General features: G+C 39.6%; 1 protein-coding gene across 8 annotated transcripts in view; it reads left to right on the forward strand.

Moving 5' to 3' along the window:
• The window catches only part of AOPEP (aminopeptidase O (putative)), a 205,471-nt gene that overhangs the window by 120,784 nt on the left and 57,659 nt on the right, over window positions 1-27,028 (forward strand). For 3 of the 8 annotated variants that reach the window (XM_055698794.1, XM_055698795.1, XM_055698793.1), the window contains 2 exons: window positions 4,627-4,689; window positions 5,325-5,408. The exons of 1 other annotated variant lie outside the window; for it this stretch is intronic. In XM_055698794.1, coding sequence (XP_055554769.1) covers window positions 4,627-4,689; window positions 5,325-5,408 — 147 coding nt within the window. 4 more of the 8 variants (XM_055698798.1, XM_055698799.1, XM_055698800.1 and 1 more) reach the window with 4 other exon arrangements.

A 27,028-nucleotide genomic window follows, 5' to 3' on the forward strand; every position in this document is an offset into this window, starting at 1 on the left:
TTGTCAGATTATGAATCTGATCTTGAACTAAATGGGTGGCTACAGTGATTCATCTTTACCTAGGAACTTTCCCCACAAAGCAGGGTTGCTAATACAGATAGGAAGGATGTATTTGCATTACCACTTTGAGAAAAAATATTCCTGCCACAGTATGTGAGAGTCATGTTGCAATGACCTGAAAGTACATCCTAAAAGTTACTGTTTCTTGGTGGTCCAGATATTTTCAGGAAGGGCAAGTCTGACTTGAACATAATGTCTCTGTAGGGGTGTTACGCTGAAGAATGTAAGACACAGCATGCTGATCTGAAAAGAGCATGTTTACACTATCACAGAGACTCCTGGAGGAATCTGAACATTTGGATTTATGGTATCAGTATAAATGACCATCTTTCCCAAAATATGGATGATGTCAGAACAACTTTCCATTTCAGTGAATAAAGCTGTCCCCATGAAAACTGCACAAAATCAGTTGAAGGACTTGCTGTTCTTACAAGAGCTCATTCTGGACTGGATTTCTTTTTTAGTAATTTTGATCTGCCACTGATATACTGCTTCTTGCAATGCAGATGCACCAGTCATCTTGCCATTTTCAGTTGTAGCCCACTGCCTCCTTTAATCTCTCTACCAAATTCTGATAACAGTAGTGTTTTAAAATCCTTGCAGTTGTCACCCTTGGGGAATACAGTCAAATGTTTCAAGCTGTCATTAATCACCCTGTGAGCTACTGGATAAAATACTTTCCTGGATTTTCATTTTCTGAATGTTTTTACAAGTGATTGGAAGCCAGGTCTTTTCTGCTGAAGCAGTTTTCAGGTCAGACTGCTCTGAGGGTACATTGTATTCTCAGTTTACAGGTAAGTTAATTTCCCAACTTTTAACTAGTGTTCTTTTTTTCCTGTAAATTTTCTGTGTAGTAGGAAAACAGGTGTTTGCATTTTATCGTAGTCCCTTTAGTTATCCTTTACTGATGTCACAGAGATGATGGCATCAGCCTTAAAAAGTAGGCAGTATCACTCTAGTACCATAGAACAAAACTAGAGGGGAGTCCTTTTTTAGTTTTATGTTACATGGGAGGGTGTAAGAAGGTACAAAAAGGCAATTTGTAGACCACTGAAATTAGCTACATCCTCTAGGAGAAAACATGACATGATGGTAAAATCTTAAGAATTTTCTGTGCACTTGCTGATGTCCTCTTAGATCTGAATATATAGATGTGGGTGTGTATACATGGTGTAAAATTCCATAATTGAGAGGAAAATAAAATCGCTAGAAATGAAAGGGTGAAAGATGACTTGACTGCATTAGATATCAATTTCCTCTGCTTTGCAGAAGCTTTTCTGAAATTCTGAAATTTCTGAAATATAGCAAATATTTTTATTTCTCTGTTTTCAGTTTTTTCTTTTTGCCTTCCAGTATCTGAGGACTGCTGGCAAGCCAACAAACCGGCACTGATTCAGTGTTCACCTTAGATAAAACAGCCTGCTTACTGTATCAATGTTGAGTGTTTTAGCATTAGAGTAGCACAGACCAGCTGAAGTTATAGACAACTTACGCAGAGGAAAAGTGCATGATTTTAAGTTTTCATTGAGTTATGAAATACCATTAGTGGCCATCACAGCCTGACCAATTATAAACCAGTTTCTGTTTCAATTTAAAATGAAACAGCTGTCCGTTGCACAAATATGCTATTGTTTTCTAGGCTGTGTACAGTTCTGAAAGTTCATTGTATGCGTGGGATCTGGTCTGAGCTGAAGAATAGCTGGTGTAAATCATTGCCTCAGTTATATACCAGGATACTGGGCCTGTCTTCGCCCAGCTGGTAGAAAGTGCTGCCTCCTCCCCTCTGTTTCAAAACTCGGTTATGTTTAATCCTGCTGCTGCAAGAATGAAGGATCCTAGCATGCTTTGACATGTTTAAATGCTTGTTCCCGATCCAAGTGTTACATAGGACAGTGCCATTAGCAATCTCTGGAAGGAAGTCTTCCTAAGTCAAGAAGGATGTGGAGGATGGGCTAATCTCTTAATGTCTGTTGTGAAGGGATTAAAGTATGGCAGTTGGTGTTACATGGACAACAAACAGGACTGTTGATGGAGGGTGATGCAGTCGTTCTCTCTTTAAATTGGGTGTGCCATCACCATTTTATCTAGTGTAAGCTAGCTCCTTCCTTTTGGAGTATGGAAGAATACAGTAGGAGACAAAATGTTGTTAAAAACATCTTTTCTCTCTCCCCTGCTCTTTTCCTCTTCCCGCTCCCCCCCCCCCCCCCCGCCCCTTTTCCCTGCCCCCCCGCCCCTTTTCCCTGCCATCTCTTCCACTCCCAGTTTTCCCAGCAAAACTTCCCCGTCTGGTCATGAGCTAAATCTTACCAAACCATCACTTAAGTGGAACTAACAGTTGACTAACAGCTGCTGTGCTGTGACCACCGCTTGTTAGGCCCACCCTGTTCTCCTCACTGCTTGCTTTCCTCGGCAGGCTGTCTGTAAGTCCTGTTGGCTCTTACCCCATGTTACAGCGCAGTCATCTTAGAGCAGATGAGCGTTCAAGTTATGATTTGCACAGCAGCCAGCACCAGGGGCCCCCAGGTGTTGGCTCCGCAAGGTATATTACCATTATAAAAACTCAGCAACAATTCCAGTTGAGTTTCCTTCACTGCTGTGCAGCTACTAACAGGAAAACGGGAGCTACCTCTGAGTTTTAACACCCAATGTGTTTGCATATTCAGGGATTTCCATCCCATATTGGTCTCAGGGTCTGCAGGGCTGAAAGGCAATGTGTCATCTAACTTTTTTTCCCTAGCTTTCTCCAAGCATTTGACCGGAGTGGCAGTTAGTTCTTTAAAGGATTTAAAGTATAAATTGTTTCATTGTTGCTATGACCCCGCATTTCCCATAACTTCTTCTGTGGGAATGCACAATCTAATCTGTTAACTGATTGAGCAGAATATTGTTTAGGTAGTTGCATTAGTGTGTGTTTGCTGTTAAAGTAAATTTTTGTTTATATTCTTGTTCATTCTCTTTGAACAATGCTCTGTGCTTCTTCATTTCAAATGCACACAGTTCAAGAGTCAATTTACAGGAGCTTAGAGAATTACCATTTAGTAGACGATCTGTTGTGGCTGTACAAAATGAAAATATGTTGTTGATACCAGTTTCAAGTAGACCTGTTGTGAGTGTGAAATAAAAATCTATAGTAAATTTTTCTACTGTGATATCTTTATTAAGAAGTTCTTCTTTGTGTAATGCTTCGTAGTGAAGTTGCTTCTATTTAAAGCATTGAGTTTGATCTTGGCTTTGATCTGAAGCTTTTGATCTTGAAAGAAGGATGTTGTGGCAGTAAAAAAAAAGGGTAGGAGAGAGGTTTTCTCCTTTGTTTTTACATGATAAAGGGATACTGTCAAGATTTAGTATGCACTAATTGGACCTACCCTTATTTACTTACATCTGTTTGCGAAGTGCGTGCAGTTTTGTATGTGGGAGGGTTTGCTCAAATACATGCTTTAATGAGCCTTACTCTTTTTACAAGAGCACAGATCTTTTGTTTGAAGCTTTCGGGGGATTGTCATCTATAGCACAGAGTATCAATTATTTTTGAAATAGTGAAAATACCTTACTAGCATTATTTTTACTATACCAAGTGTGATGCAGTCGTATCTTTTATTGTCTTATTTTAAATGCTACATATGAAGCACTTAAAATCCTGACCGAAGAATTTATAGTGTTCGAATTTTGCGTGGCTGACATTACTTGGGCCTCTCTGGTCGTGGCGGCGTTTGAAGATGCGCTTCGCGGGGCACAGGCAGATGCAGAAGGCCCGCGCCTGAATTGGGTCACCTGCCTGCAGCCTCCCGTTGAACAAATAAAGCATTTAACGGAGGCCTCGGTAAAGGGCTTGCTGTGCTGTAATAGGGGTAAAAAGCTGCTTTGGTTCTTGCTTTTAAGATGCGTTTCAGACCCTCCGAGGTAATTTAATAGCTGGATCCTTCAGATGTCAAGCAAGCACTGGGGGAGATCTTGCGGCGCTTGGGCGGCAGCGGTACTTCCCTGGAAGCAGCCGCAGCCAGGCCGTGCCGCCCTCTGCGAAGCCGCTCAGAGGGTGTAGGAGCGTTAACGGGACAGCGCCTGCCACAGCCGGAGCCTTCACGGCAGCGGGTCTCTGCGGGCCGCAGGGGCTGGGACGGGCCGGCGAGAGCTGCGGCGGGGCGGGCAGCGCCCCCGGCGGGTCCCCCTCCCCGGGCCGGGCCCTGCTCCTCCCGGGCGCGGAGAGCCGTGCCGTGCCGTGCCGTGTCCTGCCGCCTGCGCCCGCACTGGGGGAGGCGCGGAAGCCCCGGCGGGGCCGCCCCGCAGCCGGCCGGCCCTTACGACTTTAAGGCAGGCTCCTCCTCTCCGCGGGGCTCCGGGGCCGGAGCACGGGGGCGGGGGACCCCGCGGAGGTGTTTCATTTCCGACCGAGGGCTGCGGCGGGACGGGACGGACGGGACGGGACGGGACGGGCGCGGCCCCGGGGGCGGCGGCGGGCGGGACGGGCTTCCCGCAGCGGGCCCCGTGCCGTGCCGTGCCGTGGCCGCCGGAGCGCGGCGGGGGCTCCCCGCGGGCCGACCCGCCTCAGCGTCGCTCTCTCCCGTGCAGCCTCTGCAGGAGGAGGGTGAGACCTGGCAGGAGTGTCCACTCGTCCAGCAAGTCAGCGCCGAGGTGAGGAGAAAACCTTTCGCAGCTGTTGCGTTGTCCCCGCTTCTTTCCCTTGCAGACCCACTCCTCAAGTTCCCCACCTGACACCCGCTCCCCGCCCCTGCCGCGCTTGTGCTTTAAAAAAAAAAAAAAAAAAAAAGTAGTTGGTTTTGTATTAGGAATAAGAGTATTTGTGTGGGCAAAAACCCCTCCATGTGCTATTACTTTATTCAACAATAATAACCGCACCATCTAAATTTGGTGTTGGTTGCCTGGAACAACGTTTGGGTGGGTGGCTGGAAATAAATCTCTTACTTGAAATGGAAGGTGTAAGGGACAAAGCGCAGAGATTTCCTCCAGGATTTCAGCACACCGCAGTGATGACTTTCCATTTGGCAGCCTGGTCTAGCGTCAAATTCATTCTTTGTGCCGAAAACCCTTATATGCTAAGATGGAGAACACCACCTCACACTTTGTCCGTGCACAACTAACCAGATTACCTGAGACCGAGTCATTCCAGATGGGAAAAGTGCTTTTCCTCTTTCCAGTGAAGCAATGGAAAAATGTCTTGAGCCTGTTTATAGTTTCTTACTAATGCTGAATAGCTGCACTCAGGTTGCATCTTCTTCCTAAAAAAGCATTATGGTTTTGAACTCCAGGTCACAAAATGGATGCAGGCAAACCAGAGGATCAGAAAAAGCGGGAAAAAGAAAAGGAAGCAGGATGAAGTTGTTTTCCAAAAGGTAAGGGTTCACGATGTACGTTTGTGTGACGGGATAAAGGGCAGCAGATCCAGAATGCTTTCCAGTGACACCTCTCTTAAACACTACAGAGATGTCATCTAGTGTCGTCAACAAAGTGATAGTAAAGGGTGTTACTAATAAAGTTTCAATGTCACTATGGAATTATGATGAAAAATAATTAATAATCTTTTCAGATGTCTGTAATTTAGGAGAAAAAGTTTCTCTGTATTTATGTACATATTCTGAGGAGGAAACAAGACGCGTGCTTTCATGAGAGAAATCAATAGCACTTGAGAGCTTCTGACAGGACCTGCACCACTGTTTGCAGATTTTTGGATACTGGTAGCTGAGAAACAGTTTTCATGGTGGATATGGGAATCGATGTGATACATATATTGAAACAAATGTTCTAACAGTGCGGTTGGCACTTTATTCAGAGGGTGAGTTTCAAAATCATCTATTTGCAATATCGATTTTGATTAATGGAAATGTGTCTAGATGGTTATTTTTAAAATTGCTGCAGAGGAGCATTAAAACTGAATACAGCCTGAATTAAATTATTTTTATACTGGTGATTTTTGCTTTATCTGTTGTGAAACATTTATTCTATAATGTTGAGTTGACCATTTAAATCACAGTGTAGAGAGGTAAGTATTAGCTGAGACTTTTACTAAATAGCTGTTTTCTGTCCTGTGGAGAAAAAAAAATGGCTAAAAGTAAATTTCCAAATGCATTATTAGAACTATGGGGTTTTTTGCTTGCTTTGGTTTTACAAACAGACTTATAATTATTTTTTTAAACCCTTGTTACCTTTAAAGGATTAAAATAGCAGTGTGTTGTTTTGGTGTTTCGACAGTACTTCTAGAATCCGTGATGAATCATTGCTGTTTCTGTAGCCAAATTCTTGCTGATAGCATGGCTGCCAACTCCTGGGATGTGTTGCCTTAGTATGGGCATTGCAGTGTAGGACAAATGTCTATGAAGTGCATTGTTGTGTGTGGGTGATTTACCAGCTCCATGGTGAGGTAAAAACACCAGATAGCATCCTTAAATTCACTACTACTTTTACATTGTAACTGGTAAACGTCACGTTGTTGTTGTACTTCAGAATGACATGAATGACACAGGTAGCATAAACTGTTGCATCAAATAATTCAGTTTTTGTTTGTATTTCCATATGTGAATGTTTGTTTGCATGTATGTGTAGCATTTGCATTTACAATCATTTTATGTTCAGTGGAAGAAGAATTTTTTAAGTTAAAAAAATGTATTATCATGTGACTTTGTGAGCAAAATGCATTGACGGTACAAATAGCTCTAGTACAAGCCACAGTCTGCATGCATTTTGAGGTAATTTTTAAATGGTAAAGAGTAGGTCACCTGCTACATCTTAACAGCAGGCTTAAAGGTGCCTTATGCTATTACACCCCTCATCATCTTTTTGTAGGAGAAAGCTTCCTCAGTGCAAAACCCCTTCTGTACCCATAAAATTCCATTGGGGGTGGGTGGGGGTGGGGGTATTCTCCTACCACTCACTCCAAGGTTTAAGAGAGAGAACTTTGGCATGTAGGTTTGCCATATTAGAAATGCAAAACCTAATGTATAAACCTAAGATATACTTACTGTTTTTGTTAAACAATACATCCTGAGTAAGGTCTGTGAGCAGAAACATGAATTAAAATTGAAGAATGCACATTGTCTTCTAATATCCATAATAATTCTCAGGGATTCAGTGCAGGTTCACACCACTGCATTGGCAGGGTACTTAACCCCATGGGAAGAAAAAGGCATTAACAATAACCTTACCTTTGGTAGTGAAACCACTGACTAGGCACAGAGGGTGGGAATTTGTCATGCTCCTTAAAAGTTTGGTCATTGCAGTGGGAACTTTCCCAATGCGGTTAGAGACAAGAGAAGATAAAAAGGGTGAGGGACCTCCCCGGTGATGGCAGACCTTCATTGTATTACTTGGTTTCAGAGTTGGTTACAACTAGATTTCCAGGATGGACTTACCTGTCAGTGTGCTGCCCAGTCAGCGTGGATGGTGCTAACCTCTAGAATTCCACTAGAATTCTTGGGTTTTAGCTATATTGGCTTGTAGCAGAAATGGCATCATACAGCAGTTTAAGTACTTGTTTGGGGATAAACAAGAGACCAAGAAAGAAAGAAAGAAAGAAGCACGTAATGGAAACTTAAGGCACTCCTGAAGAGTGTGCTATTTTGCCAGGTAGGAATAAAACCATGGAGTGAGAAGAGGGAGGTGAGAAGCAGAGCAGTAAGTAAACAGAGAAGTTAGCTGGTACCAGCTGATAGCACAAGCGTAATTAAAACAATAATAGTGATGTATTTTGCTGCGTCTAGAAAACTGAGCTTTGCTTTGATCTTGCTTATCCTTTCAAAACGAGCACTAACTTATTAAATGTAGCTTCTAAACTTTCATGTGTCTGTGCTGTCCGATTTTCCTCTATCATTTTTTTTTCTTTGTGATAGGAAGTCCTATTTCTAATACAAGATGGATGACTTTGCTATACTGAGACACCGCCAAATCAAAGCAACTGCTTCTACATCCAAGTGCAAAATCTAGGACAGAGAGATAACTCTGTATGGAATAAGTGAAAAGCAGAATTGTGGAGGAAAGGTTGCTGACAACTGCCGGGGAATTGCTTCTTGAGAAAAGTTGCCTTCTAAAGAGTTAAGTTTGTAGGAGCTGACTTTACATACATGTATATGTATTTAAAGGAACATTTGAAGATAACCATATGCTGGATAAGAACTGTGTAACTGGTAGCGCAAACTGTGCTTAAGGGGCATATGAACCAGTGGGGAAGCTCACGTAGAAAGGTGTGGTGCCGCTCTCCAGTGCGGACCTACACGTGATGGATTATAGCAGTCTAACAAATTCCATGGGTGAGAAAGGCTTTCTAGTCAAGTAAGTCTTTTGCTTTTCTTCTCTTTTTTTTTTTTTTTTTTTTTTTTTTTTTTTTTTTTTTGGGGGGGGGACGGACGGACGGGGGGCTTTTTTTCCTTTCAGACCTTTTTGCTGCTCTGTCTCTGAAGTATTTTATTTTTTCTTAGCAGTTTTTATTACAGTGTTTCCTTTCCTGCTTCTTTTTCATCCTTTTTTGTCTGTTCTTTGTCTTCTTTAGTCACTTTCAGCACTGTTCATTACTTTCAGTCGCTTTTTCTGTTTCCTAAGTTACCTTTTTCTCACCTTGTTTTCTGTTTATAGTTCTCTGTAGATACTTGTATTATGATGTGTATGTGTATATACACAAGTTTAAACACACTCACCCCTTGCATTTCTGCTTTTGTCATCCTTCCAGTTCTTGTACATTCTTTATTCCTCATTTAATCTTGCACTGTCTCTTCATCTCATCATTTAGCTGGGCAGCACATCTAGGGATCACATCGATTATGTGAGAACATTAGAGGAGGTAGAACAGAGCTTGGAAAGAATTGGCTGGTTAAAATTAGTGTTGTTTTATTATGCTGAGTGTGATAGAAATGCTGTTATTATTATTTTTGTTGTTATACTGGATTGTGCCCGCTTGAAAAAAGATCCATGCCAGTGCTGAGTGTTGGGGAAGAGAAAACAATCCTTCAATCAGACTAGTGGAATTGTAGTATGCGATCTATATCCACTGTGGAATTTGAAGGCAAACATATCTTTTATTAGGACTCTAATTCACTTCTACGTGAAGGTCACTGTTACAACATAAAAACTGCTCGAAAGGATTCCATCAGTAGAAATAATTATTGTAGGTTGAGATACCAAGGGTACACTAGTTAGGGGAGCAACGAAATATGTGTGTGTATACGCACTAGGTAAGGAAAGATGACTTGTGCAAATTATCAAAATTGCATTTGTTTGTTTCACTTTTAGTTTGACTTTATACTGAAGCTTTGAGGAGTAATTCAACTTTTCCAGAATAGTTTCTGCTGCTTTTTCAGACACACTGTTTTCAAGCGTTTAAAGTTTGTCTGCTAGTTTACTGAAAATGTGATTATCTTTGATTATTTTTTTCCTATTGGTTGTTGCTATTGATCATTATTCTCGCTCCAGAGATTTACAATTGTCAGTATTTAAGCTCTGTTAATAACCTGAGCGAAAATGACTTTGTTGAAATAGCTGTTAAGTTTCTAATAAAAAAATGAAAACCCAAACCAGTTGTGATATGTATGACTAATACTAAATGCTATAATTCCTTTATCCTTTACCAACAAATTCACCAGTGTAACTGAAACACAAGAAGCAAATCTTGTGATTTGTTAAAATGAGCTATGGTGTTATATTTCAAATAAAAAATGTTTTGAAGTGTCAGCAAAAAGTAGGTAGGGAGAAGAAAATACGAGGTGGTAGAGAGAGAGAGAGTTCTATTTAACTAGGGAATTTATTCAGGAGGAGGTGCTTCTGCTAACTCAGGTAAAAGAATGTTAACATAAAAGGCATTAAAAATTACTTTACAACTTTAATTACCATGTATTTTTTGTTCCTCAAAATGAATGTTTTTCTTGAATCCACCGAACTGAGAATCAAAGCAAGGATCAAATCTGAAATACATGTCTTGAGCTTGTGCACTCTGTAGTGCTGGAAGAAAAATGGTTAGAAATCCTGGAGTAGTCTTCAGAGACTCTTCATTGGAGTCATTCACTGTACTTCACCTTTCCAAATTCTGTTAATCTCACAGAACTTTCTAGGAACCCTATAAATGTATTTGCTAGCCTTCACTGATTACAGAAAACATTTAATTCCTTTGGCAAACAGGGATTCCGATGACAAATTTTATACCCACCTTATGCATTAGAGTGCAGTAACTTTTGTTAAGCTGTCCGAGCAACAGAGCCTGTCATTTAAAAAACTTTCCCCCGGAATACATACAAATATAATTTCAGGCCATTAAAACTAAACATTTTCAGCAATTGGTTTTCTGTCCCTGTAAAAATAACTGTATTTATGGATTATTCAGAAACTGTAATTGTACAGCTCAAAAAAATTATTTTTTCAGGGTAGTGCTGCTTAAAAGTTCACTTAAGAAACATTTAATAGAAGATGAAAATACTATCTGTAATAATTTAAAAAAAAAAAGTAAAAATTTGAGTGGAGTTTGTGGTTCGGCCATAATAGTAATTGTTACAAAATTAGTCCAGTTCTGACCCCAGTATCAGCTGTACTTTATTTGCAGTAGTGGTGTGTCAGGATCTTGGTTTCCTTCTCAATAGCACCCATCTCTCTTAGCAAGGAAGTGTTGTTGCATAGTATATTTCACATCAAGTGTCCCAGATGGATATTATTATGATTTTGTCAAAGGGTGAATGTTCCTATTAGGGCACATTCAGGCCACGTTTTTAGATCAGTGAAGGAACTTACCACCACGCATACATCCATCCCCTTTCAGACTCTTGAGAAGACCATTTCTAAATTAGGAGAACTCGGGCCAGCACGGCCATGTGTTGAAATAGTTTGAAGTTTACAGGTAATTACATCACTGTTAATTATAGCTGTCCAAGCCAGCAGCCATCCTGTGCAGCAAAAGATTAAGGTCCCTTTTACTGTAAAACACAAGGTTTGTGCAGGAAACAAAAAGGCAGGTTTAGCGGAGAGATTTTTTTTCCTTTTAATTTGTAGGAGAAATACTGTGATGGAGCAGTGTTTGGCAATCAGTCTCATTGGAGGCATTGTAATAAGGCGATGTTTGTGCATGCTATCATATGATGCTACCAAGATACTAGGATCTTCTAATGCCACTAACTTTTCAGTCTGCTGTTTCTAGTTATGAAGCCCTATTTTTGGTTGTTGAAATGTGCTCTGTTGTACCTTAGTTTACAAATACCTTTTGTCTTTAATAAAACAGGAAATGGAAAATGTGAGAACAGTTTTGTTCTTTTCAAAATAAAACCAAAACATTTGATCGTTTTAAGTACTGCTCAAATGCCTGCCCCCAACAAGTGTTTATGCAGTGAATTCTGAGCGGTGATGTAGTGAGCTTTGGGAGCAGAAAGAAGGTTGTCCCTTTTAGGGCATTTGCAACTGGAGCAACTTACATTTGGAAAAAAACTGGTATACTGCATTCAAACACTCTGTAAGTTTTCTTGTACTATGGATTTTTTATTAGTTGGGAATATACAGTTGTGCATGGCAGCTGAATAATCCGTTTGATGTAAATGTTCTCTGGTTCTTCTTGAGGTGATTGACTGTAATGACTCCAAAGGAGGTTTAATGCTCTGCTGGCTCAAATGTGTGCTTTATTACAGTCTTACATGTGTTTTATTTCAGTCTTACATGTGCTTTATTTCAGTCTTACGTTTTTTACGTATTGTCGGAAGTAGGCTTAACAACTGTGATGACCAGTCTTAGCTATTGTCCTCTTTCCGTCTTTTTTCAGTTTAGATTGTGTTCACATACTGTATAGTAAAAATACATGTATAGGAGTCTGAAAGTGTGGACAATGTTATTTAAAGAAATACATAAGCACAAAAGGCAAAGGCTAGACCTTTTACAAAATCATAAAAAAGGTTATGGTAGCTGTTAATCTACTTTTTGATGGCCATAGTATTAAAGTAGCCATGAGTACACCTTAGCAATACCGTCATCCTCTTCTCCCCTTCCAGCCCTGCAAAAAGCTCTTTGAGAGCAAGAAGGTAGCTTACTATTAAAAGCAATACATTCTTTGTTGCTTTAAATAGACAAGATTTAATTTTTAAAAAATGTGTAAGTGGTACTATATTCATTTGGTCTGTGCTGCATATATTTTCTTGTGGTACTTTTCTTGTGGGCACAAATTGAGTGACTACTCACAGTTGTCTACTTTCTCTCATCAGACACTTTGCTTACAGGTTTTGTGAAACCTGTGCCAACATTTGAAACTAGACTCCTGTATCTCAACATTAGCTTAGATACTTATGCTATATATAAAAATATTATATGTATATATAATATATAAAAATACATTATATATATGCTATATAAAGGTAACAAATATTTTTGATCTGATGAGATCTAAGACACAAGCTGTCTAGTATCTGTGACTTTATTGGGGCAGCAGTCTTACTATGGATGAGTGAATAGAAAATATTTTCCTTCTTGAAGAACAGGGTATTGATACTTCAATTTTCCATAGTTTTGATTCACAAATGATTGCCAGTGACAATTTGCTTTATAAATTAAATACAAGAAAATTTTTGTCCTCTTGTGCTGTAAATGTGTTCTAGTTAACAATAATTTTTACTATTTAACAAGAAAAGCTTTTTATTTTTATCCAGAAAAAATGCTGATTGAAAAGAACATTAGGCAATTATGTTGTTCTGTATGTGTATTTTTCCCTTTTTTGGCTTTAATTTAGTCATCCATTGGGCATTGCCAATGAAACTTGTTAGTGCTCTAAATCTGCCATGTTCCTGTGAGAGGTGCTGTGGGAAAAGCCCACATAAAAGCAAGGCAGAAATGTGAGCTTCATCATTTCTGGAAATCCTAACAGATGCATGAGAAGGACGATGTTATGACTGTCCCAGCCACAGGAAACACTTTGGTTGACGCTTTGAACCTATGAGACAGTTTGGTCATGAGTTCCTAATGAAATCCAGTTCCTAAGAATTTGGATTTAATTACTTTTGCTCCTTATAGAATTTACTGGTTTGGTTCTATGAACTATATCCTACGTAGTCTTCAGGTTGTCTCCAAACGTGGTGAACACCCATGTCATGAGTTGGTCTTCTCCTGCACTCTTATCACAAATAGCTGAGAAAAAAAGAGACTTACGACTTAGCTTGGAAGACTGATGAGTGTCTTGCTTATGTTCTGTCATCCAGATTGCGAAAGGAAATGAAATAAAGCTAGGGATTATTAAATGTTTCCATGCTCAAGATCCTCTTTATTTCAAAGAAAAGATGATCAGCTTGGTGCCATTTCTGCAGTAACTACAGTTGTCTTGTTTTTATTTAAATTCAAGAGATTTCTCTGTGTTTTGGCTGTACTTCTGACAAATTTGGTGAAGCTACTCATACATTGACATGCTTTGCTGAACCAGGGCTTAGTCATTCATCCTCAAGATCTTTCCAAGTGACCACTTTTCTGATTGAAGGGAGATTTGACTTCTGGTAATTGCCTGGAGTGCTTTGTACTGGGAGATGTGGTGTAATTTTTTTTTTTTTAATTAGTATCTTACAGCATAGATAAAACCATTGTGGGGGGGTGGCGGGGTGGGGAGGGGATAATATTTGAGGGAGGATAATTGTAGAGTTGATCTGTCTTAAGCTCAGTTTCCTTCTACATCCTGCAATTTCTTCTGCCCTTTTTTGCCTGTTAAAGCAAAAGTAAGTGCCCTTCTGAGTGTGTGCCAGTTTATAGTGTGAGGAACCCACAAGATGGGATTCTGAGTTTATCACCCAAATTTACTTTGATTATGGCTTGACAAATATGGCCTGGTTCTTGGCAACAGGTATTACCCTGAGTAAGCCTCTTAGGTTTTCAAATGCTTAGTAAGAAATAGAAGGAAGTAAAAAAACCTGAATTTTATTTTTTGTGGAGCACAAGCAACGGAGGCATTAATATTTAGAAGTGATAACTTAAAGAGACTAGTAAGACAGGGGAAGTGATTTCAGCTTTCCTGGTTTTATAGAGGCGGATATATGAACAGAAGGTGCATTTTAAAACTTTTTCCTGTTTAACTAATTAATATACCATACTTCTGTTCTAATGCGGCCTCTTATTTTATAACATCTGTAATATTTTTCAAGGAATTAAACATTTGCTTTTCTCTGAAAAACTTCCATGCTTGTTTATCAGCACGGGAGAGGAAGCATACGTGGCAACAGAATACCTTTCTCTGCTACATGCATTGCTCCTAATTTTACAGCAGCTCGAAGTTGCAGGATTGAGTTGTATAAAAGTAGCTGAGAGGTTTTAGACATCTCAGAACTATATACTACTTCATAGTGTGATGATACAGTTTTAATGCAACTATGTGTTCACAAACTGTCTTCTACTAAAGGTTTGCAAGGCACTTTTTTATGTAAGGAGCTTATTACCATTGCATGAGATACCTCAAAAACATGTAATGTCTCTCTTAAAATTCTCTCTCCCTCAGAACTGAAATTAGAATATTTATCTGGATTTTACAGATTGTAAACCAAGGCATGGACGGACTAGGTAACTTGTCCAAAGATACCTAAGAAAGTTGGGCAGGGCAAGGAAATGTACTGTCAAGTTTGGTGTGCTAACACAAACCTTCACGGGAGGGCTCTCAGTGTTATCAATACCAAAGAATTAAGGTACACAGTTTTCCATGAAGCAGTTAGTGCTCTGTGTGCCCAAGTATGGACAGGTTGGTGATATTTTAACCTGTATTAGAGATGGGAACACAAGCTAGTGCTGTGACTGTATCTTTCCAGTTATACTGTGAAAGGCCCAGTGCATATAGCAGCGTAAGTGAAAAGATGAATTTGAGCATGGGAGCATTTGTTTTATCAATATTTATATAGCAATAGAACATAATTTCTAGTAATGAATTAAGAGTATGGTCAGTGGTTTCTTACTATAAGTATCAAACGTAAGTGTTGGTTTCAGTGTACTTTAAAGGATAATAATTTAATGGACAGCTGTTTACTTTTTTGTCTTTGGCTGTGTGAGTGTACACAGTCCTACAACTTTTAACACAAAGGGGGAGTACAATAAGAAAAGCTTGTTAAAACATGGTTCTGTAGTGCAAATAGTTTTGATTGTAAAACTTTCAGGCACTGTATGATAGGCTGTTGGAGGCATAATACTTAGTTTAGAAGCTAGAAGTGTGCCAGTGTGTTGTGTCTTCATAGCACAGAAAGAGGTATGATGGACAAGTCTGCTCCTGTCTTACTAATTTGGAGGTACTGCAGAGCTGAGAACGATTGCATACATAATTCTTTGCTATAGATCTGTACTTCCCGTAATGATGTGTGTTGCTTTGCAGCTACGTAAGACAGAAATAGAGTTGTATCTTGTGTGTTTTCTGTAGTCATCTAGCCTTCTGGTATAAAGTGGCATGTAAATAAATATTTTAAAAAGTTACATTTAATTAAAAGTATCTGTTCAAACTATCAAGTGCTCTGATGGTTTGCCAGGGACATAGCGACTTCTTCTGAAAACAAGCCATTTGGTACTTCCAGGGTGTATTTCATACCTTGCACTTGTTTTTAATCAGTTAAAGCCTGTGAATGTCCTGTATAGGAATTTGTTTGAAGTGTTTTTGAAAAGGGAGGTTGTGTAATACCAATGACCTAGATGACGTGTAGACACTAAGCCTTTTCATTTGTTTTCTCTTGTCCAGAGCATTGAGACAGGAAGCATTCTTAGAATTATTTTTAGATTTTTAAAAGTCAACCTTGATTTCCTCATGTAACAGTAATCCCTTGGCTAGGCCTGAAAGCAATGTTGTTTACTCTTCCATAGCTCCATATGCTTGCAATTTTTTGCTTCATTTTGGGTGCCTCTGTTTTTGGTTTTTGTTTTGTTTGTTGTTTTTTTTTTTTTAAAGAAGGTACTCAGAAACTTCGATTTGTGTTAGATTGTCATACTTGGAACTCTTTGAGTATAGAAGTGCGCAGAAGTGTATCCATGATACACTTCTCATTGTGGGTCTGAATCACAGTAAGTGGTTTGATGTGTTGCAGTCTGGTGAGCTGATCACGTCTAAAAGATTACTTTCTTGCTCCATAATTCTGTTGTCTTCATGACATCCCATTTGTGGTGACAGAAAGACGGCTCCGCAATTAAAAGGCAGGGATTCTGCTTTCCTTCTTAGCTTATGTGCTGCATATTAATATCTATACTGAGATTGGTAGATGTAGTGACAGTAGTTACAGTTCAGGGAGTCCTGTTTGTTGTTGCTGGTGGCAGAGCAATGATTGATGGTTTCAAGTAAGGGAATTGAAACGTTAATTGTTCTTTGTGCTAGACATTAGCTTTTCAGTATCTTACCCGTACTTGTTTTGCAATACAACTTTGATGTTTCCAAATCATGTGCTAGCCAGTGTTTGGCTATATTCCCTTCATAAGTAAAAAGCTAGAGTTTCTCAGCTTATCTCTTCCCGAGTCATCTTCCATCTCAGTATTTTCATTACCCTCAAATGTTAGAATACACCAAATGATTAAAATGTTAAAAAAAATGTATTTTCATGACAGAATGAAAAATCCCTTGTGATCCAACAGATCTGCTGTGGAAAAACAGATCTGCCATGGAAAAGTTATTGAAGACTATTGTGTGAGCTTTACTTGGCAGTAACATTGTGAGTATCTGTTAAAGTTTATAAAAACCTGATTACGGACACAGAAACATGAACTCTGGATTAATCACCTACAGATTTCCAAAATAGCTCAATATTAATTACACATAGGAAAATCTGGAAAGTAAGAGAAATCGGATCAATGTACCATCACTTTCATTATTGTGATTCTAATTATATTTACAATTTTTATAGATTTTTAAGTCACAAAATGGGAAGTGACCAAGCCATGGAGTGTTTTCAACACAAATAATGTCCTTGAGATTTTGCAATGCTTATTGCTGCTCATGCGCTGGATGAGAAGATCTAGTTAGGCATAGGAAAGGAACTGCAGAAAGAAAACAAAGCTCCAGGTTTCCTGGTTATGTTCCCCCTCCCTGGCCAGTACCTGCATTTTCTACTGTGGAGGATCCTGTTCTCCTGCAGGAATATTACAAATAGTTCCACTGTTGGCCTATAAAACACTCCAAAACTGGACTTAGAAGTAAAGTTGCTTTAAGTTACAGGTAAGGAGAATTTGGGTACTAAATTATGTCGTGTTTGCTTTTACTGTTACGAGATAGGGGATGGGAATGAGAAGGTATATGGAAGGAACATCAAATTAAAGATGCCCTTACAAGGATATCCTTCATATTCTGGAAGCTAGCATATAGTGCAAATGGCTTTTTTCCCCCAGTTTATTCAATTCATTGCCATCTTGGCTTAGTTAAGAGTGGCCTGGGTGGGTGTTTTGCAATGCGGACTCTTTCCAAAGCACTGGCAAAGATTTAACAGTAAATCCAGCTGAGTTCCCTTGAGGGTTTGAGCTGGAATTCTGACTTTCGTATTAAATTAGGCATGGTTACAAGACAAAATTATTTTAAGTTTTTATGAAGCATGTGACTGACAGAACAGGCAACTGGGATGCAAATCATTTTCATGTATGTTTTCTTCGTTGGGTCAAAAATATATTCAGGATACAAAAGTTTCTTATTTATGGGACTTGAAGGGACATCAATAAAAATGCAGGTTTCAGTCTTAAAAATAAAAAACCCCAACCCCGTTAAACTTCTTTGCCCAAGTTTCCTTTGTTTGAAGATTTCCCCCCAAAAAAGGGCTTCCGTTTTTTTTCTAAACACCTGAAACTTCATACAACTATCCCATGTATTTCAACCAGACATTGTTCTGGGTTTTTGGTTGTGGGTTGGTTTTTTTTCCTGTTTAGACTTCAGTTATATTTTTGAAATACTTAAGCATATTCTGTGATGTGGCAATGGCCGACTGGACTTCCCGTTTGTTTCCTTGGGCCGCTTTATATCTACACTGCTGTGATTCTTTATAGCAGGATGCTGCAGCTATTCCTGCCAATATTTTGGGTTATATTACGAACAAAAATAATGAAATAAACATTGTCCTATGCCACTTTGGGCAGAAATTTCTCTTAACACTTTGAAAGGACCCATCACCATGTTACAATTATTTTTTTAACTCAGAATTGTGCTGCACTTTGGAAGTAATCATATATTTGAGAAGTTTAGGTCGATATATAATTAGATAAAACAATATTAAAAGTTTTGGCAGTCAGTCACCCATCTACACTCCTCCATGGTTCCTGCTGGATTAGTACCTTGCTGGTGTCAGGGTTAGCACTGCTGGGTGCTTAGAGGGAAATGAAAGGTAGAAAGGTAGAGCGATAATAATCATTGTCAATCTCTCCACAATACCACATAGCAAATGCAGTTCTTACATTTTCATTTCCTGTCTTGCATCATATCCCATCTACCTGCATTTGCACATTGGTATCTTACCATGTTCCCTGCCTTCATTTTTCTAAATTTGTAGGGAAGACTTGAATTTCAGTAACCTCTTTATTTCTCCCTTTGCAAAAAAGGCTATCGTGAGGGTGAAAATCAATTTCTAGCCAGAGAATGTTTATTGATACACTACTGTAAGGAATACCTGTCCTTTACCTGATCTAAACCTCTGCTAAGCTTGGTGGTTGGTTTTTTTTCTGGTTTGCCTATGAAAAAAGAGGAGATAAAAAGTTAATGTGTGCTTGTTTTGTTCTTTTTAATGGGATCAATGGGAAACAAATACATCTTCCTGTATGGAGCAACTCCCCTGCTACTACCAATACACTTGTCCTTCTTTCATTTCTTTTTGTACCATTGTGCATCTGTTCTTGTGGAAGATTATGTTGTCATACAATATAAACTGAAGAGAACCAATTCTTTCTGAGTGTGCCTGTATTGATTTTATGAAGGATTTTAGGCATTTTTGGATGCAAAGAAAATGCTAAGACATAAGAACTGAAATTAAGTTAAGAATCTAGTGGTTTCATTTTAGCTCAGATATGAGTAACACCTCATGAAGGTATCTTGCCTTAATCTGCAATCAAAAAGAATCATAATTTGGAAGTGGGGATTACATGTGGCCAAAAAAAGCAGTATATAATTTGGCTTCATCCAGTGGCTCTCCCAGTCATTTTAGATGCTAAAAGAAGGTTGAGGACTAGTGCTTTTGAAGCAGGCCTTTCTGTTACAAAGTAAGCTGCTCCAGAAGGGTTTGGGTTTTTTTAATGCAAATTGCAATAGAGCAACTCTTAAATGTTTACCCAGATTAAGTGTTTTTACCGTATGCTGATGGTTTTGATAACTGGACTGGGTTTCTGGGGAGAACAGTGACTATATAGAGCCTTTTGTTTCTCAGTTTAAGTATGGACAAGATTGGCAATAGCTCAAAATTAGCTGTATCTAAAACTTGCTGAGTGTTTTGGGTGAGGTACGCCCTTCCTTATTCCTCCTCTGTGGGAGTGGCTACTAAAGCAGTTAACAAGTCGGTATTGCTTAAAACCTTTTTTGGATTGCTTCAGCAAAAGCCAAGGGTAAGACAGATTTGAAGATACATATGAACATCTGAGACGCTGAGTTGATGCTGGTTCTCTCAGCCTTGTATCTTTTGCAGGCTTTAAAGGCATTCCCCCTGGAAAAAAAAAATGAATGAGTTTTCCATTATTTACTCTGGTGTTTTTATGTTATTAATTTCATTTTTTTAACATGTAGCATTCATTCTGGAAATCTGCAGGCCATACAGGGAGAGAGATATGTTTGAACTGAGCAAGATATGAAGACTGAATATGTTGTGTATAAGCCAGTCAACGTGAATGCTCAGTTAAAATGCTCTTTTAAAGTCAAAACCATTGCTAGGTCAATTGACATGATGGTCGGTAAATGGGGGAAGGGAACGAGTATTTACAGTCCCACCGTAATTAATTGGGAGAGGGCTGAGAGAGGTGCCTGTTTATTACCTCGAAGACAGGAAGAAATAGTTTAAGAAAAGCCAATATGGGAGGTGAACCTGAGCTTAGATGGGATCCATGCTGTAAGTTTTCAGGGAAGGAGTACCTGTCCTTTTTAAGAAAGGCGTTGTCCCAAATGAGAATATCCATCTCCCAGTGAGTGCTGAGAGTGCACAGCAATTCCCAGCCTTCATGGCCTCCTGACTACTTCACTATTAGGAAATTTCTGCGTAAAATATTTTGAGTTTTGTATTCTTTCTAATGTCTTGGCTCCCATACAGAAGCCAAATGTTACAATCTTCTCTGACTGAACTTTAAGATTAAGTAATGGAGACTCTTTTGAAGTCTTTAGGAAAACCACTTTCTTTACTTCTCGGAACAGCCAGAAGAGCTCCCTAAATGCAGGAGCGGGGAGCCTAGTGGGGAAAAGATGCCTTAAAACTGACAGTGAGAAGTAGAATCTGTACGCCTTGGGATCTCTTAGAAGGTGTTTTTGGAGGAACTAACTGCAGGATAAATTGTAACAGAAAGCAAACTGGTTAAACCGGGAGTTCCTGTTGCTGCCATCATAGAAGTATTAAAAATAGATTTCACAGCAAACAGGATGTCTGGTCATAACTGTGCAGTTTCGGTTGCTCGGAATTTATGCAGTTGACCTGCGCTGAGATCAGAGAGCAGTGAGGAGCCTTGTGACTGCAAATAAAAATCCCATTTAATCTGATCACACCAACACGGCAGCTCCTGGAAGGAGTGGGCTAGCATTTAAGGGTAATGCGGAGAAATGATTTAGTACCTCCAGGGAACAGCACATATGCTGCTCCTACTTGGGGGTGGGACACATCCTTTCTGAAAAGCTGCAGTTTTACCTGGAGTTCTGGCTGCTGGAACTATGTATTTTCTTTTAATAGTGGTATTAAAATTCTTTTTTCTTCTCTGGTACTAGATTTGGAAGTAGGCTGTCAGGAGGACAGAGATTTTATTCCAAGTTCCTGAACTTGTTGTACCAAACAAATTAACAAACTGATAGTTTTGGGAGGCAGGCTGTACTGCCCAGCCAGAAGGACATCGTGAACACTCATGCATCATGGCAAGTGTTCCCCATTGACCATTTAAAGTAGAACTATTACGAAAATTATTTCTTCAACCTGACAGAGAAGCAGGCATGCATGCAGCTTGAAGCCTGTACCAGGCAGCATTGACATTTTAGCAGGAGAACAATCTGTATTCACAGCCCCTGTCTGTTGTGTGATGGCAGAGGAGAGGGTCAGGGTGACTCCTGAGAGCTGGAGCACGCAGGGCCATTCTCACTGCCATATGGAAATATAGGGTTTTTTGCACTCATGTTGTTGTGAAATGTGGTCAGCTGTGCCAACAGCCCTTAGCTGAAATTAATCTTTTCTATTGTGTGCTTTTCTGTTGTTGGGAAAAATTTCATCTCTTTCAACTGAAGAGCAGACTGCCTTAAGTTTTAAGCAGCAAATCTATGAATGTAACAAAAGACAAAGTAAAAAATATCTGAGATACTACTTTTAAGAGTTGATAGCAAGTGCTGAAATCTGTTGAAAATAGTGTTAGCATGGTTGCATAAAAAAGAGGCTTAAGAATCAATATTAAAAGCCATAAAAATAAGGCTACCCTTTTCCAGTGTTTAGAAGAAACAAGCTGTTTCAAAGTCAGCCTATGTCAGTATATAAACATTTTTTCTTAATATTCAGCTGACTTCTTCTGAGTAATTAATTTTGTGTTATTTTAAGAATTTTTGAAACTATGTTTATTGTCCATGAATGTGTATGCAGTTTCTGTGAATCAATATTACAGAAAATTGTTTTCCAGATAAGTGTACCTTGGTAAAAAAATGAAATAATAATAGTATTGATAGAGCGTCAGAAATTTCCCCAGACCAGTGCTGTGGAACAGTTGCATGTCAGTAGTAGGCAAGGCATGTCTTGGAGAATGAGTATGGTTGCCACAATTAGGTCTTCTGGAGAGAAAAAAAAAGGGGGGGAAGGGGGAAGGAGGCAGGGGAGAGAAGGAATTTCTGTTACTTTGTGTTGATCTGGATCTCAACTTTGTGGTGATTCACTGAGATTGGTAAAGCTGTATATATCGATATTCATTTTGGCTCACTGCCAAGTTCTTAGGTTTTGGTAGTGCCCTACTTTCTGATTTTTCTTCCTTTTCCTTTTAAAGGAGGACATTGGCTTACAGCAGCAGAAATTCTGTGGCTTATCAACATACGTCTTAATGGCATACTTGAAATAAAAGTTATTTGGAATAGGTATTCCTGGCTTATTTTTCACTGTCTTTTTGCCAAGCCATTTGTTTACTGAACCTTTGAAAAGAGAGATATAAATTTCAATTAACTGAAGGAATGTACAACATTCAAATACCGCGCCCAGCCTGCTTAGGAGGACAGTATTTTTTTTGTGCCTACATGCCCTTGAATAGTTAAGGGGCAGGTTTTAGACTGATGTCGGTTCGTAGTGGAAAAATACAAGTCTGACGGTGTTGCTTGAGAAGGCAAACTGTAGGTGAAAGCAAAACACTGGAAGAACGTATGGTAGAAGAACTATAGCCTTCTTAAAGATATGTAACCATATTAGTGTAATGGGATAGACAATGAGCTTTAGTCAAATTTTAATTTCCTCTCAGACTGAGGGAAGCTTTCTCTAAGATCTTATTTACCTTCTTAAAATAGGCACTGTGTGTGTAAGTGTGTATATATATGTATATATGAAGATGATTTAGCTTTCCCCTCTTTTTCACCCCAAAACCCAGAAAGAAATGCTGTGTTTTAAGAAATGTGATTGTCAATTTTTAATGGGTTCCATTATAACTTTTTTAGTTTAAAAGAGGTCAGTTCTAAAAGAAATTTGTTAATACTGCTTTTTTGACCTTGTTGGGAAAGTGCGATTAATCCCTTCTAAGTCCTTGCTTGGTCCTCTGCAAAAGGCTTGTCTTTTCCTGGGCCATGGTACGTTTCAGCAAAGTAACTGCGCTGGGGTAAGACCACACACACTTGGGTCAGAGACAGTAGAGGATGTGGATCTAATTCTGAAAAGGTGGGTTGGCCTACTGCACATGTATTCAACACCCACAGAAGGCTTCCTTCCTCCCTGCCTGACGTCTGGCCAGCTGTCCCTGCTCCCGCCCGTGGACGTTCCGTGGCCGGGTGTGGGCAGAGCTCCGCTTACAGCCCGGCTGCTCTTTCTCAGGAGGTATGCTAGGGGCACAGCAGCCTTCCCTCAGAGTGTGGGGAGACATCCCAAAGCTCAGAGATGGTTTGAAGGTTAATTATCCAGTGTGGAAGGCGCAGAGGCTATGCGGAGGGTGCGGCCAGGTCCTGCATTTCTCCCTGCTGACTCTGAAGGCATCCAGGAGCCAGCTTGTCATAGCCTTCTTGCCTGGGCCCCTTCTGCTGTGAAGTAGCCACAGTAGGTCTTCAGAACCATCAGTACTATGCAGGCATGGAGTATGTTGCAGCTCCTTGCTGTGACTAGCACTAAGGGACTGTGGCTGGAAGCTTTTAAATATTTTTTTTGAGTCCCCATATTACCAGTTTATAGGCTCTTGAGTGGTTAGGTCAATACATTGCATGACTTCAGGGAGGAAACTCAGATACCAGAAAAAATGCCAAGTTTGTTCTTACCTACATTCTAGCCCCAAACTATCACTGTTTCCCCTTATCTCTTGGAAGCCACGACACTGAAGTGTTTTGTGTTTTGTGCATGCATCCACAGGACAATGAAATCCACAAACACTGCATTGTCAATCAGCAAAATACATTATTGATGGTAGGTTTTCATAGAACAGATCATTAGTGGGCACTCTTCCATTGTGGATTAATAGTAACTTGTCAATGTTTTAATGGGCCACTTGGCCTGATTTACACTCCTTTTGCTGAAATGTCAGTAGATACTTATTTTTGTTTTTAAATTACGACCTTTATGAAAAGAAGAAAAAAAGGGTAAATAAAATCATAAAACTCAATCTCACTCAAGACTGAAGAAATTCTGTTTTTTGAGTCAGAAGCTCAGTCTTCACTTTGCATGTTTTTTGTACCGGGGGTCTATACATAGGAGCACAAGGCAGAGGCTGTTGCATGCTGTTCTGTGAAGCAGAGTGCATAAAAGTGTAAAAGCAGCTTTTGTAGCCCAAACCTTATTTGGTCTTTTGTTGGTCCATCAGACATTTTAATACTGGCCATTTTCAAATCTAGGCAGCATAGTTCTGTAGTGATGTGCTTATTCACAGGGTTTCTGTCCCTAGTCAAGCTCTTCACAGGCATATGATGCCCATGCCCACAGTAGTCCCTGTTTACTATATCCCAATGGGGGGACAGGCAGTTTTTCATGTGACATGAAAGAGAAGGATTGAAAAGCTCAGGTTTAGCTGAAATTAGTGTAAGTTTCTGCAAAAGTGGTATGCACATATTTATGTTCTGGGAATGCAGGTACTGAATTAATGTTTGCAGATCTGGTCTTTTAAATTATTTTTTTGTTGTTTTAAAATTACTTTTGTGTTTGGAGTTTGAATGTGAGGACTTGAGTAGCGTGTCTGCCCATCAGCTGTGATGGAGAATTACTGTCTGTTTTGAACGAAGTGGTTTTTAGTCCCATGTCACATTTAGTTTCAGTGATTCCATGCATTATGATCCATGTAATGGAATTACTTTGTGTGAGTTGGACTACAGTGTTCCATGTAACAAAAAGCCACTTTATCTCTTGGAATAAACCTGGACTAGTTTAAAGCAAACGTGACTATGTACATTGTCTCTTACAAAACTGTGAACTGGTATAAACTTTGTGTCACCTGAAGAGTGTAATGTCACTACACTGGTTATAAAACAATATAGAACTTCGTCCTCTACCATCAGCTTACAGAGAAGCTCAGTAGTTTTGTGATTGTTTTACTTCACCTACATAAATGTTCATACTGCCATTTTTGGGGAGTGGCATGACAATTTTCTTGTTAAAAGGCCATGGAAGAGTAATTTAAATGTCCAAATACATAAGCGATTGTTTTATTTTTTAATACCCCCCTTTCCTGAAAATGAGAATTTCAGTTGAATAAAGAGCAAAGTGACTGAGCTCCTCCAGTAATCTACTGTAGGTTCAGTGTTTGTGCCTTTCAGATTACAGTGGCTAGACATGAGCGAGGTAAATTGTTCTGGAACCCCATACAGCATGTATAGATAGAATGGCTGCACCCAGCAGTTTCTGGATCTTTTTCCACAGTGCAGAAATACCACATCATTTAGCAATATTAGAAAGATCAGTTTGGAGACATTAGTGTAGGATAACAGAGGAGGGTCTGTCCAGCCACATTACAATAGTGTGGCTGTAGGATTAGGTATGCCTAGTGACTTGGATTGCATTTCATAGCTCTTCACAGATCAGTCAGTACTTTGCTTTCTTTCTTTGCTTTTCTATCACAAATAGAAAAAACATTCTGTGTTTCACATCTGTAACAGTGGAGATAAAACGGTAAGTTAACTGCAAAATTGTGGGCCAGTGTATACCAGATCAGACATCTGTGTGCCAGATAGGCATGCTTCTGGGAGAGCGTTTCTGCTCAGTGGTCTGCACAAGATGCTGTTCTTTATTTAAGCCAGCTTTAGATGTGTTTCTGTGAAAGATGGAGATTATGGTTTACACAATTCATTCTTCCTTCTTAACAGTTCCTGCATCTCATCTCCTTTCCTGTTTTGTAGCAAGTTTTCTCCTGCTGACTGTTGCTGAGACAGTGGCTCTAAATTCTTCTGCTGTTGTGTTTGTTTTGCCGTGGCAGTTGTTAACTTGCAATAAAGAAACTTTCATGTGTGCCCTGTAGTTTCCCCTTGACTTTACCTTTTCCAGATGAAACAGGGCAGCTCTGTGTAAGCTCTAGAGGGACAACTACAAGCTTCTGCGTCCTTAGCTGGATGATGGTCCTCAGTGAAATAGGTGGTTCTGTGTAGAGTCCTGTGAGACCTCCCTTCCCCTGTGTGGAGGAGTTGTGTGCATGGCCTCAGAGATCTCTCTGCAAGTATCTTTGTTCACTGACGGTTCCCCACCAGCCATTAGCCAAGATACTTTACCCAACTCTTACAGAATGAAAAGAGGTTCATCTAAAAGGACCTACTTCCCCTAAAACTGTAATGCACACTGGCATTAGTAATACTGATTTTTCTTCTGAACCAGTACAATCCCGTTTGTGTATTGCCAGTAGGTATTTTTGTGGGTTTCAGTGGTTTTTTGTTTGTTTTTTTTGTTTGTTTTGGGTTTTTTTTTTGTTTTACTTACTCTTAGAAAAGTTTGCATTAGTTCAGTAGTATTCTTGTTACTCTGCCTGGCTCGCTCCAGTTATGTTCTTCTGAGCTGCTGAGTATCAACGGCCAAATCACTTTCCACGTTCTGTATTCCCCATTTTCCCAGGTAGGATGGCATTGCATGCAGAATACAGGATGTCAAGACATGATCTTGCAGCCCCTGGAGTTGCTGGCTGTGATCAGGCATGGCTGGATTCTTCAGCCTTCAGATCCTCAGAGAGACAGAACTGTGAATAGCTGGTAGCTTGTGCCTCAGTTGACCTGAGAAGTCACCCTAGCGCCACGCAGGTTTTTCTCTCCTTCTGCTTAAGTCCAGGTGCTGACCTACCTCGTGCTTCTCCAGCACTGCTACCAGAGAAGAGGTTACATCTGAAAATCGAGTTACCTGCCACTACACAGCTTCGAATGGCAACCACAAGCTTGCTTACACAGTGTTTTATCTGAATTACATAAGTCATTCCTTCTTCCCCTATGCCCTTTTCCTTAATTGTTTCCTACAACAATATATTTGCTTCAAGGACATTGCCATCTGATTTCAGAAGAGAGGAAGAAAGTTGATCAGCTCCCAGGAAATTCCTTTAGGAACTGCAGGGGCTGGGCTTGTGATACTATGCTATTAATAGTTGCTATTCAGAGATTTTATGGATGCTACCTTTCACCTCCTAAAAGGATCAAAGATTATTTTGGTCTTGTTTCCTGTCACATATGCTCAAGTAAAGCTAATTTCATTGTATATGTGTTTACCCATATATTTTCTCTAGTAACTTGGCTTATTTAAAT

This window comes from Falco cherrug, chromosome Z (genome assembly GCF_023634085.1).
Source record: "Falco cherrug isolate bFalChe1 chromosome Z, bFalChe1.pri, whole genome shotgun sequence".
Classification (NCBI taxonomy): Eukaryota; Metazoa; Chordata; class Aves; order Falconiformes; family Falconidae; genus Falco; species Falco cherrug.